At 36.2% G+C, this 14127-nt stretch overlaps 2 protein-coding genes across 2 annotated transcripts; both read right to left on the reverse strand.

Moving 5' to 3' along the window:
* Nucleotides 1-522: 522 nt before the first annotated feature.
* On the reverse strand, nt 523-1671 carry LOC129297388 (zinc finger protein ZAT5-like). The gene has a single exon (XM_054935726.1). It carries the CDS (start codon nt 1548-1550, stop codon nt 639-641), a length of 912 nt encoding a protein of 303 aa, XP_054791701.1. The 5' UTR covers nt 1551-1671; the 3' UTR covers nt 523-638.
* A 9721-nt stretch (nt 1672-11392) lies between these two features.
* Nucleotides 11393-14127, reverse strand: LOC129297387 (superoxide dismutase [Cu-Zn], chloroplastic). Its single transcript, XM_054935725.1, has 8 exons — nt 13763-14127; nt 13114-13175; nt 12996-13035; nt 12799-12894; nt 12682-12713; nt 12465-12540; nt 11920-11973; nt 11393-11644 (listed from the first exon to the last, which is right to left on the reverse strand). Exons 1-8 carry the CDS (start codon nt 14034-14036, stop codon nt 11619-11621), a joined length of 660 nt encoding a protein of 219 aa, XP_054791700.1. The 5' UTR covers nt 14037-14127; the 3' UTR covers nt 11393-11618.

The raw sequence follows: 14127 nt of genomic DNA on the forward strand, positions 1-14127 counted from the left end.
GGACTGTCCTGAGAGGTGGAGAGAGACATATGGCATGCGGTGGCATTTAATCCATGATCCTTTATTCCGTGCATTAAATGGAATAGTGTGAGCGTGGGAGTGTGGGTGATCCCAGAAAGAGACGCTCCGAGTGTGAGAGATATCTTTTAGCTTTTATTATAATTAGTACAATTACAATGAATAGCACCCAAAAGGAACCTAATCCACCTCTTTTGTTGTGGTGTTGCTTCTGCCAAACCCTAGCTAGCACCTCTCTCTCTCTCTCTCTCTCGTGTAAGAACCAACAACGCTACAACTCCATCCATGCACGCCCAAAATATATATTAAATAAAAACTGACGAAAAGAAAAGATGCCCCATCGCTCCTTCACTTTCCGTGAATGAAAGGCAACCATCAACACTAGCCACTTGCTCACTCAAAGTATTCCCATTCGTGTATATGTTCCGCCACTACCGTACTGCTCGTTTGTCAAAATGGCGATTATTATTATTAATTAATTAATTATAATCATAAACCAAAGAATCCATAGTTACGGGTATTTGTAAATTATAAATAACGCTAATAATTCACATTCATCCATCATTAACCTCCCTGATAAACAATAATTAATTATAACTTGTTTTTCTCTTCCCCCTGGCCTAATAATGGCAGTCCACCAGAGACGGAGCGGACAGCACCAGTGGTTTTTCTTTCGCTCTGCACTCGAACTTGGAATCCCGCTGATCCTCTTCCGGCGCCGGCAGGTTTAGATCCAACGCCAGCACTCTTGGCTTCACTTCAGCTGCAGCGATGTCATGACTCCCCTGGGGCGCGCCAGCGGTCATGGATGCCCTGTGCCTCCTCATGTGGCCCCCCAGTGCCTGCCCAGACGTGAATTCGGACCCGCATATGGAGCACTCGTGAATCTTCGCCTTGTTGATCGATGCGACTCCGTTCATGCTGCTGCCGAGTTGAAGAGAAATCTGGGGGCTGCTTTTTATCCGACCCTCTTCAATCCCATAACTGTTGATAAGTTGCGGCGGTATTGGCGGCGGCGGCGGCTGTTTCTTCTCCTCTAACGTCAGCTTAGGCTTTTTGTGGCTTGCCCTGTGCCCGCCCAGCGCTTGAAACGAAGGAAAGCTGCGGTTACACGTTTTGCACTCGTACACGAACAAACCGACTTGAGCGGCACCGGCAGTGACGGTGGGCGTCTCGACGAATCTCCGGCTGCCTCCCGGATGGGTTCTGGCGACTTGAGATTGAGGTCGGTGCTTGAGATGATGAGAATCCCCGCTCTGGGCCAAGAGAATTAAGCAGTTAGCCATGTCTTCCTCTTCCTCGGTGCTCTCATCATAATTATGAGTGGTCGTGGTGGACGAGATGGAGCCGTAATCTCCACCGGCGCTGATGTGTTCGCCAGAGACGCTTGATGAGCTAGAGGCCATGGCCGCGACAACAGCACAGGGCGAGGAGGGCCTGTGCCTCTTGGTACGCTTGCCCTTGGCGATGTGCGTAACGGAGGCATGGCTTTTAGACGGCCCCGCGAGCTCCAATTCCTCCGCACCTTCCATGTTAGCAAGCTCGCGCGGAGACGAAAGAGACTTATATATGTGTATGTAAGTGTTTGTGCGCTCAGGGAGGGGGAGAGAGAGAGAAGTGAGAAGAAAAGGTGTAGAGTGAAGAGTATATATATATATATATATATATGGGAGAGGGGTCCAAGAAGAAGCCGTCCCTCCTCTTCGTTATATATAACAGCTAACTCTCAATGAGCCTGGCACCCCAAAAATCTTCCTTGCGTTTCCAACCTTCGAAGTGTTACTCACAAGGAAACTTCTCACGCGCTTTCAGTTTCACGTCACTCCCACGCTCCCATCTTCGCCACACTTTTCCTCTCTTCCTACCTGTTATTATCTCTCTCTCTCTCTCTCTCTCTCTCTCTCTCTCTCTCTCCACAGTTGGGTTGGGTGTTACTTACTTCTCTCTCTCTCTATATCCCTCAGCTTAATTAATTCACTCACAACTAAACATGCTTTTGTTATTGAATTTGTTATTTATGAATTAAATTTAGGTTTCAAGAGTAGAGGTGCATGCGAGTGAGCAGAGATTAGCGTCGTCTTATCTATCAGACGGTATCCAAAAAGAAAAAAGAAAAGAAAAGAAAAGAAAGTTAGGTTAGGATTGGAGATGGAAATTAGTGGCAGATCTGTGGTAACTGCTAAAGAGGAAAAGTGTAGGGAAAGTTTTAAAACTAGGAGTTCAAGTAAGGTTGGTGTTAACGTTCTGATAAGTCGGTTTCACTCTTTTCCCTTTTTTATTAAAAAAAAAGAGAAAATAAAAATTATTACACTTAGTAGAATAATAAAGCCAAGTACCAGCTGATGGGGAGACGTGGATAAAAATTTACATAAGCCAGTGAAGCAAAAGTGCACGTTAAAAGCATGTCAACCCCCTTATTCAGTCCATTTCCGTTTATTAAAGAAATGTGCTATCCCGTTTGAATTATCAGATAAGATCGATTTGGGGTGCCTTTCAAGCAAACCCCTTTAATCTTTAGGGGAGGAAAATTAAACTTTAATAGTTTTATTTGTTTTTATTTACGTCAATGGATTTGGGGGGGGGGGGGAGTGTGTGTACACTGTAAGCGCTCTCGTAATAGCGTATGAGGCAGTGAGTGAGGAGTCCAATGAGAAAAGAAAGGGACAAATGTGGAATGTCAAGTATAGGATTCAGTTAAGGAGAGTATGTGTAGATTGCAAGTATGTGACATAAGCACTTTAATTACCACGCTTCTGATACCGGAGGGCTGCTATACATATATATATATATACATACACACACACACACTCATCATCTGCCTGCAGCTCATCTGTCATGATAATTAATTATGGCTAAACCATGCTAATCATTTCATGTCTCTCAATACTGGAACTTTTGAAAATTAATTTACAACTAATCATCATCATCGCCTTGTTTAGCTTCTAAACAGGTTTTTCTTTTGTTATTTTGTTAATTTCATTCCCTGGTTTTCTTCTCATTATAATTAGGTGCCAGAATGCGCCTTTCCTCCCCTGCTCGCGAGGCTTAATTGCGATATAATTTACCAATCATCAAAGGTTATAATCCCTGTAAATAAATCCGATTATCATGTATACCCAAATCATAATTAGGTTTTCACTAATTAAAAACTGAAAAAAGAAGACCAACCGACCACGTGATGTTATATATATAGATCTAATAGAACGCTTTACCTCTAATTTCAGATCATTAGACATGTTTTGATGCGGGTGAAGCTGTTACATGTGTGTTGTTTTGACATTATTAGCGGGGTTTGTATAGGTACGTAAGAGTCAAAAGACATTTATGGTGCGTTAAAATTAATGAGGATTTGAATTTAAATCTGAATATACAAAAAAATTATAAATTTAAATTAAAATTATGTTTTATTATAATTCCTTTTTAATTTTAAATTCTCTATATATCTTAATCATTTGAAATTTCAATTACTTTAAATCTTTTATTGTTTTTTGTATTTTTATTATTGATGTTTTTATGACTTTTGTATATATATATATTTTTCATTTTTGTTATTGTCTCTCATCAATTGAAAAATAGAGATAAACTCATCACTTTTTATTTTTCATTTTTGTTTCAAATTTCAACACATCATTTATATTTTTTATTTTAAATGTGAGATTTAAGATATGATATTTTAACACTAAAAACGAAATTTAAATCCGCCAATTTAAATACTACCAAATATTCATCTATTCCAATGCGCGCATATGTATGTACCAAAGTATGATTTAATCAATTAATAAATAATTAGAGTCTTAAACTAATCCTCCCCTAGCCAGGCCAAGACATGGTCCGCTGGGAATACTCGTTCGTTAATATATTTTGAAGCAAGGAAAAAAGACAGCACCGATGGCAATGAACAATCTTTTCATTTCTAGATGCCTAGGATTCTATAGTTTTATTTAAACTTGAAAATTTTTCAAATGGCTCCATTATTTAGATTGCATAATATTGTGGGGAATGGTTTATATATTAATTGAGTCGACTGTAATTAACAGGTTCATGAACCTTAGCCTGCTTACAGTTACGGATTACCGACCAAATTTGATGGTGCCAAAGACTCGTGGCATCCCTAATTGGTCGGTCCAAATTAATTAATTTCTATTACTCTTCAGATCTATTTATATTTGCATTTTTGAGTATCTAATCTTTATACAGTATGCTATCAAATAGGTGTGGCTATCACAATCATCTAAACGGGTTCTGTATATTCTGGCTCACCTACTTGGACCTCTGAAATTGGTTATTACTGAATTAGAAAAACAAGATCCGACAGATGGGAAAATTAATGTATAATATAATTGATAAATTGAGAAGGAACTTGGAAGCCAACAAGTTGTCATTCAAACTTGCTCTGGGTCACGTTTTAGTTTTAGAATCTTTGTATATATCAATCTGTGTACGCTAACCTTATATTCCTTCCGTTGCTAGCTACATGTAGCGCATGCTAACGAACCAAACAAAGTGAGTCACGAAATCAATGGCTGAACATCATCCTTATCTGATATGGCCCAAGTTTGGCTCTCTTGGCGCTCATAATAACCATTAACAAAGTTTGATTTAGCAAAAGAAGCCAGTCCTTTATCATGCAGTAAACTAAAGTTTGAATACTCATCCAGAGAATAAAAATATGTACATTTAGTGCTTGATCGTGTCTGAAATAATTGATAAATGCTTGCAGAAAAAATATACAACCAGAAAAATTGTGATTAATGGTGGCAATTAGATTGTTTGAGGAAAGTGATGGATGACGATGAGAGTAATTAGGACTTGGTAATTTATAATAATGAAATGGTACGTGTGGTAGCAGCCATATAATTAAGGTTGTGCCATACCTAAGCCGACAGTATGTTTTTTTAATCTCTTCATGTGTTGTATCCATCTGTCACCATGCGGAGAAACAAAATTAAACATGAACGAGCCTTACCGCTTCTGGGTCAATCGATGCATGCACATATAGCTCACGAATATAATAAAAACATGAGCAAATTAGGGGGAAAAACAAAGTGACACTGAAGGAAATTTGGTCCCAATGCATTGGCTAATGGAAATTAAATTGGAGGATACATGTGGGAGTGATCAATAATTGAGGCAACATTTTAATTGAGAGACAAGTAAGAGGAAAGGTTCATTGAACAGTGAATTTTTTTTTTTTTCCTAGAATGAAAAGTAGAAGAGATGGGTATGAAGATTCTTAGCGTAGCAAATAATAAAATGTGATGAACATACAAGTTGTGTTGTGTGAGGCACGTAATGTTGATGAGGATCCGATTTGCCCTCCCATATCCTGCTAGCTAGCTCTCTGGCTCCAATTCACTGGTATATAACTGCTTTCTCTCTTTTTCTTCATTTATTTTATCATCTTTAATTTAAAGGCCAAGAAACATGACATATTATTTTTATATATTATGATCAGTGGAGTCTGTATATATATATATATAAATAATAAACGTGACTATGCAGCCCTTTTGCAGCAAAAGCGCTCACACGCAGCATTTTTTAATTAATAACTCAACTCAACTTCTTGCTCATAGACGTCACTTCCAATGAAATACTTTATGTTTCTTTTTCCCTCCTTTTGCTCACATTTATTCTTTTTAATAATTTGTAAAAAAGTTCAGCACATTGTCACCGCAGCGAAACATTAGAATTCAATTCCATGCTTTGGCATGGAAAAAGTTGAGTCAGCAACCATCTCACCGATTCAGTTACTAAAGTTTTTTTTTTTTTTCCAAAATCCATTATGTATCTATACATCTTGCAGTTATAAAATTAATTTCTTATAAAATGTGAGCACAATTTAAAAAGTTATCTTCTCTTAAGTGATACTTTTGAGTTATTAAAGTTTTATTACTATTAATATTATTGATTTAGTTATAATGTCCTATAAATAATTTAGTTGAGTCAATGACCTTATTTTCACTAAGACCAATTGAGTTAAATATAATAAACAGTAAAACGATGTGTTTTATGAAATATTGGAATTCAATTAATAACAGTATATAAAATTTTAAGTGCTGAAGTAATGATTCATATCTCTTAAAAAATCAGCATGGTGTTGATTATTGAACAAAAATAATGCAATACAAAAGTTAACAAAGCGCGGGACTTTTACGGGGTTAAAAAAAAAAAAACAGAGAGAGATCTGAGGAGTGAGAACCATCAACCGGTATTACAAGAAAAATGAGGATCTAAGGGTCAAAACTTTATCTCACATCTGATGTGATATCATGGTATTCTTCCCAGCACAGGTAAGTATTTAGACGATAAGGACGCAACTGTCAAGGAGCACTTTTTTCTCGGAATAGCAGGTACAGATTTATCATGATCATGCATGGTGCAGGGACTTTATAAACTTTCACAAATGGTATTTTTTTTATGTATGTTAATTAAAACGAGTCTAAAATAATGATAAATGTGATATATTTTTCAATTTAATATATATGTATGACTGGATAATTTCTTGCATATGAAAAATGAAATGAATAAACCCGGCCGGATTTTTTGTGAAAAAAAAATCAAATTGAAAAAACATAATTTTATATCCTTATATTTTGTTTGAGTTTTGTTACAGGTCCTTACACTTTTTTTAAATATTTTAAATTTTTAAATTTTTTTTTTAAATATTTTAAATCCCTTCATAAAAGGTATTATAAGGATCTAGAATGTTAAAAATAAAAATATAAGTATCTAAAATATAAAAAAAAAAGTACATGAATCTATAACAAAACTCTAACAAAATACAAGTACCTAAGATTATTTTTTTTTCAATCAAATTTCTCGGTGAATTGAGTTATATGGGTGTAAATCAATTTGATGAAGTAATAATATAAAGGAGCGAATAATATACTCCTTCCATTAAAAAAACTGTAATATATAATATAAAAAATTAGTTAACTATATTAATTACGTCTAAACATAAACGAGTTGGATTAAAATATATTTTATTTAATCTCACTTTTTTTATGACTGTAAATGGTGAAATTATGAGAGATAATTTAAAAAATTTATAATAAAAAATGACAGTTTTTTAATAAATAAAAACAAAGGGAGTATGAGGTAATTAATGGGGTGTGGAGCTGATGATGTTCTTGGATCAAAGGGAAATGCATGAAGCCAGAAGCATATATAAGTGGCAAGATAGTGAAATAGCAAGTGGACTTAACACCCCAACTTCACTCCATAACATGTGAGCCACTCATCACCACAAAACAAGTTGGTTTCATCTCTAACTTGTTGCTATTATCTATACCTTTCAAGCTAGAAATTTGTTTTCCTGGGCTCTCAGTCATCCAACCGTCTCTTCCTAGCCATAACTTTCACGTTATCCATATCTCACAACCACACTGTTGTCTCGTGAAAGATGCCTTGAGTAACATGAGGCTTTTCAAGCTGCTATCTATATAATACTTTAATTAAAAGCTCGGTCTTGCTTTCAATTATTAGAGGGAGACTTTGGAGTTAAATGCGAAGGTCAAACACTTGAAACAATGTAATTATATATGAAATTATTTGTGAAGATAATAATATATATGGTAAAGCGTGTGGGAATTATGCTCGTCAGGCACTAGTGCAACAGTTGAAATGAGGTTGGATTGCTTGATCAGTGCAATGTCAGGTTGAATAAGGCCACCATATGTATAGAAAATTAGTAAACCTAATCCTCACTCCACCTCTCTCGATCGTATACATCTATGTTACACGCGCTCAGGGATTTTATATTGGGGTTCAAGACAAAGTGGTTCGTTGCAGCTAAGCACCACCTCCTCGCTATTTACACTATCACCAAGGTATGTTAGTGTGCTGCAACATTTGACTTTCACAACATTTGAAATTCGTCTCCTAATCAATTGGGACTTGTGTATATATAAATATTATCTCTAACCTATATTTATATTTATACACAGGTGACATAAAATATGGTGTGATCACTTGATCTCCTCTGCTGCAAACGAAGTGAAGAAAAATATTACCCTGGTATTTTCAGAGAGTTTGGACGAGGGCATCTCTTCCCCCATATTTAATTACGCTATTGCTTTGGTTTCCTATCTTGTTAAAACACTACCTGTGATCACTACTTTGTTTTTTTGGTTCGCGAGTCGTGTTAAAGATTGAATCATCACTTCTGACTTTGTCTTGTAAATTTTTGGCTTTGCCTAGACATATCCATGGGATCGATGAACAAAAATGTTTAAATTAAATTTGACATGCTGTCGAACGTGGATACACGCATATTGCTAAGGAGGAATTTCAATTGGGATATTGCCCCCCTTTTATTTTCTTTGTCATTGTTGTTGTTGTTGTTAGAGAAAACATACTTTTTAATATTTACACTTTGTTCATATTTTGTTATAAGTCCTTATATTTTTTTTAGTATTTTGAATCCCTATACTTTCATTTTTCGGTATTCTAAGTTTTAAAATATCAAAATAAACAAAGTATAGAGACTTTATATGAATGTAAAATACTAAAAAATAAAAGTATTAGGATTCAAAATACTAAAAAAAATGCAACAACTTATAGCAAAATATGAGAATCAAAATGTATGTTTTCTATTATTATTATTGTTATTATTATTTGTTGGGACTCTGGCCATTTTATCGGCATAACTGATCGTGACGGTCTCGTTTCATCTTTCCTGACAGCGAGTTATGTACATGACGCTACTAAAATTTCAATTGAGGAATATCAATAATATTTCTCCAATTTTCCCTTCTCTTTCGGTTGGATTGAAGATGAACATGTGTGAGTGTGAATTACGCAAGACAAGAGGTAGCCTTGTCAGTGTGTCAAGTAAAAACGCAGCAGAGATGAGACTAGAAAAAAAGACTGTCTTGCACCACCCATTGAGGCAGAGGCAGGCACGAACCCTTCAAGCCAAATTGCCCCATGCAAGCTAAGTCAATAATCCAATAAAAGCTGCAACAAAGAGCAGAAATTTGAATATCGATCACTGAATATATTCTCTCTCTTTCTTAAAAGCCACAATCTCTCGATCATACACACAAAAAGAAAAAGGCAAAGCCACTAATGAATAAAATACATAAAGACATGAACAGAGGTGAGATTTTGATACTGAGTAGTAATTAATAGTAAATAGTGGCAGTAATAGGGGGAAATGGTGTGGTGCTAGTTATAGTGATGACAACTTTTGTTGGTATGGTTACGTCGGAGAGCCACTCAAAATTGAGTGGAATTGGCACATAGAAGAATGAAAGCAACAGAAAATAAACTGAAGAGTGAAGACAAAGGAGGTCACGGGTAAGCTAAAAGGCAGGGTCTGAGTGAGCATCACTAATTATTGGCCACTCTCTGCCTCACACCCAGAAAATGAACTTTACCATTTTTCCCTCCCCCTAATTAAATCCCCTTCTTCCTTTTCCCATCTTCCAAACCACTTTCCCCGTCCTCGAATATCCCTTGTTATTTTTATTTCTTTTCCGGCTCTTCATTTTTTGTAATGCCTCACAATCAGATTTTGTTCCGCTCTGTACGGTATAGATTTTGATCCCCCCGGGAGATCCTCATTTTACGGTTAAAAGGAGCCGTGCATGGATTACTGTCAAGTTGCCCTCCTTTTGAGTTCAACTGCTAACTAGAAAAGGACGTGGCTGCCGAAACCAGTGGTGAATCATATGCATCACAACGGACAATGCAGAAATGCTTTAAGCCTTTAAGTACTCTTTCGACGCCGCTTCCTTTCCTGCTGACTTGCCGCCATATGTCCAAAATTGATATTCAATGCTCAGCAAGCAAGCATGAACACGAGAGAGATCAATTTTTTTTCCTTAATTTAATCAAAGTCTTTTTAATATAATTATTTCATCGAATCAAACTCCATCGTCAGGCTCATTGGGAGTAATTCTCCCAACGATATTTTCCTACATTTATACAAACTCAAATCTAAAATATTGTATTTAAATGATTGTAACCCCTTCACTAAAACTAATGCCTCTTAGCTAATTAAATTAAAGTTATTTTAATCATCGCATGCCCCTTTCATTTTGCCGTACCAGTTAAATTTTGTATTTATCAAGTGCCACGATAAATTGACAATAACCATGTGGCAATAAAATGATTTAATATCTTTTGAGGGAAGCAACAAAAAGAGGAGTAGTAAAAGAACGTCTTAACTTAAAATAAGGTTCAAACTTATAAATTTTTTTTTATTTTATATTAGTTATTAAATATAGTTTTATTTGATGTGGGACTTCTTACATCTGTTTAAGTCTATTTACACTTGAATAACTTAATAATCTTCCCCTCAAATGTGAACCCACTAACTCCCCATATTAAAAATGTTCAAACACCAAGTTCCTGCTTTTTAGGGCTTGATGACAAGATTAGTTTTGTTATTCGGCAAGTCCAAATGAAAGCCATTGTTACTCAAAATGGGTTGAAATACTTAAAAAGGATAAAAAGTTGATAACTATGAACGATGAGCAATTTAAAGAATTGGATGAAAAAGCTTTTTCAGCTATTTAACTATACCTATCCAAGGAGGTTTTACTATAAGTAATTAATGAGACAAGTACAGCTTCATTGTGGTTGAAGCTAAAATTTCTCTATATAACGAAAAATTTAGTAAATAAAATCGTCTCCAAGAATGGCTATATATCATTCTTATGGTTGAAAGTATTCCCATTCAATCTCATCTTAATGAATTTAATTCTATTATTCTGAATTTAGAAAACATTAATGCCAAAATTGAAGATGAAAATAAAATTCTTTTGTTGGTTGTCTCATTACCTTCCTCTTATAAACATTTTAAAAAAATTGTGCTATCTAGAAATTAAGATACCTTAACTTTAGAAAATGTAAAATATAATATATTGTTTAAAGAAAAATTTAATCTTGAAGTTTGTCCTGAGGGCAAAGGTAACGATTTAAAAATGAGAAGAAAATTCTTAAGTTATTCAAGTGTGATTAGACTTAAACAGAGACGAGAAATCCCACATTAAATAAAATTGGCCTTAACAACCAATATAAAATAAAAAAGAAAAATCTATAATCTTTATATAGAGATATATATATATATATATATATTCCAAAATCTTAAACCTTAAAGTTATGAGTTGAAATGTGACAACTTTATCCAGGGACTCCAGTCCAAAAAAGCCAGCCCACTAAACTTAATTGCCCATTCATTTACGGAAAGCCAGCCCACTAGTCTTGCATTTACTTTTAACATGTTAAAAAATATTCTCGCGGCGTTCAGGTAACTCCCTGCTTTTAGCAAGAAGCGGCATGAGCTACGAACTAGGAAGCCTTCGTCCCAGCCTAGACATCAGGTGATGTTAAATGTTGATATGATTATCAGGATTTAAACTTTAAATCCATCCAAAGGCAGCCAACAAGGACTGCATGAGAAGTCAATCTTATTACGGAGGACACACAAAAAACATCATAACAATCTGACAATGGACCAATATGTTTCGCGATTCAATTTCACACTCGGCTTCATGAGCACACCATGCCCCATATATAGTCTACAATACATGTGTGGCTAATAAGCAAACATACCATAAAATGCCCCGACTGCTTCTTGCTCAGTTTTGCATTTAAACTGGAGTCAAACCGACCACGCCTGCAGACAAGCAAGTATACCGCAATATTAATTCATATTTCATATCATATAACCATGACATTTATTATAGCGTCGATGGCCTAAGGAAATGTGAGTGCCCACTGCACTGACAAAGAGAACCGAGTATTCAAGCTTCTCAGGCATTAGACCAAAATTATGTACCATTCAGCTAAGAACAACAAAGCCACAAACGAAGCAAATGACAAGCTTCTATTTGAACGGACGAATTTAAGAATTTGAAAAGGGTTAACAGTATTAATTCATATCTTTCTTACCACATGCCAATCTTCCACCAGCATTTCCAGTGGTCAAACTAAGTTCATGTCCACCTACAAGTAACAAAAGTAAATGTAAACGACTAATCAGAGTGTTTGGTAAACGACTAAAACGAGGGGTACAAGTTCCTCTGTTCCTCCTTTTTGTATTTGTATGTTTTAACCATACCCTTTTATTCAAAAACGAAAAAGTGTAAATGACTCTAAAGTGAAAAAAATGCTTCAGTTATGATTAACTCATTATAAGTAGTAGTACAGGATTAAGGTGCACATTTGAGCACAAACAATAATACTCACTCCTTCAACATTATTATTATTATTATTATTTTTAAATATTCTCACTTCTTCAATTTGCTAGAAAGTGCCATGCATTTGTTTACTTTACCAAAAGCTTGTGATAGCAATGCGAGGATTAATATATTATCATGTTGCATTTTCATTGTCCGTTAATCTACTTTAAGACGGTAGTGCTGGAGTTGGTAACAATAATTTCCTCTACAGCAGAATTTGTAAGCCCAGAGAAAAAAGAGGAGGAGGAAACTAACCTTTCCCAAGATCGTCTTCAAGCTCGTGAACCACAAAGGCCCTTCCAACAACTGAATTGGGGCCACTAAGTGGTATCTGTATGTTTCATGCACAAAATTAGCTACAACCAAGGAGAATTACAGCAGTTCCTAACATTATGATTTGGAACTCAATCACACACTTTTAAGACCAAGGCTGTAGAACACACAAGAAGACATATTTAAATAGAAAGAGCACCTGATTATCTGTGATGGTTGCCTCTGCGATTCCTATGATGCAAACGAGACGAAATGGTAAACAAACATAGTAACAATTCAAAATAGAAGAAGAAAAAGAAGACAGAAATGTATTTACCATCAGCATTAGCAACTATGTTTCCCAGGTCACCCGCATGACGGATTTCATCCTCAGGAGCACCGTGTGTCATATTTTTAGGGTTAAAATGTGCTCCTATATATATGCCATTAGAGAAGCAAAAATCATGATCTTATCAGCAAAACAATTAAAGAAAAGAAAAACTGCGAGCTTAAGAAAAAGAGGTCAAGCTTTACCCGTTGAAATACATCCATTTGTGGTATCACCATACTCGTGCTGCAAGAGAAACAAGTAGCACAGTTTAGGAAAGTATTCTGAAGAAGGACCAAATTTGCAAAATCAGAAAAGACTCACTAGATGAAAACCATGAGGCCCTGGAGTAAGGCCAGTAACTCGGACATTAACTGTTGTTGGGCCTACACATCACGCAGAGGTATTTAACTTCTGCTCCATTTAGAAGCTTTCAGCTACAGAGGAAGAGATGGTGAAGTATTGAAACAGATAAATACTAAAATTTAGACGGAACGAAAACTACTCAACATAATCTATGTAGAAATACTTGACTTGGCAGATTTGACGGTCTTCATTTGTAACAGCGAACGAACCAAAGTACAGGAGTACTAGACTCTCGTGTTTGACGATTACAATTGTTCACCAAACCGTAAGTTTCGGAATGAAATGCATGAGCAGGAATTCCCACAAACTCGATATATTACTTAATGCCAATCCTTTCTTAATTTCTTTTTGGCTAAATTTACTTCATTTTGTTTTCCATCGTACCGATTTGTAGAGCATGGTAACGGGCTCTCTATTGTTTATATATCAAAAAAGAGGAATCGTCTCGTCAAAATCTCCCAAAAACAACTGAGGAGTTCCTAATAGCATTTCAAGTCCTGCATCTCCACTGATTAAGCAATAAGCCTAAAAAACTATAAACTTCAAAAACACTGCTCTAAAACGATCTAGGATTAGGAAGAGGCCCTCGGAAGAGGAGAGAACAGACCATTGTCTTCTTGGGTCAACGTCACGACACCTTCGACGGCGGAATTGCCTTTGAGGACAGCGACGGCTTTCTTGGTGGTGGCGGCGACGACGAGAGGCTTAGAGGGGGCGGCGGCAAGGGATGAGGAGTGAGGAGATGGCTTGAGCTTGAGGGAGACGCCATGGAAGGTAGATTGAAGAGATGCGTTGTGATTTTCGAACAGAGAAAGTTGAGGTTGGAGTGGCAAAGCCGACAGAACAGTGAGGGCCGCCATGGTAGGCAATGCAGCTTGCATCAAGGAGAGCGGAGACGCTAAGAGATAATGTGCTCGCAGTATCGAGTCTCAATGGTGGCTGTGCTATGAAATTCCGATATCATCGACCTAT

The sequence above is a fragment of the Prosopis cineraria genome, unplaced genomic scaffold, assembly GCF_029017545.1.
Source record: "Prosopis cineraria cultivar Desert tree isolate PC_DT_omini unplaced genomic scaffold, ASM2901754v1 PC510, whole genome shotgun sequence".
Lineage (NCBI taxonomy): Eukaryota > Viridiplantae > Streptophyta > Magnoliopsida > Fabales > Fabaceae > Prosopis > Prosopis cineraria.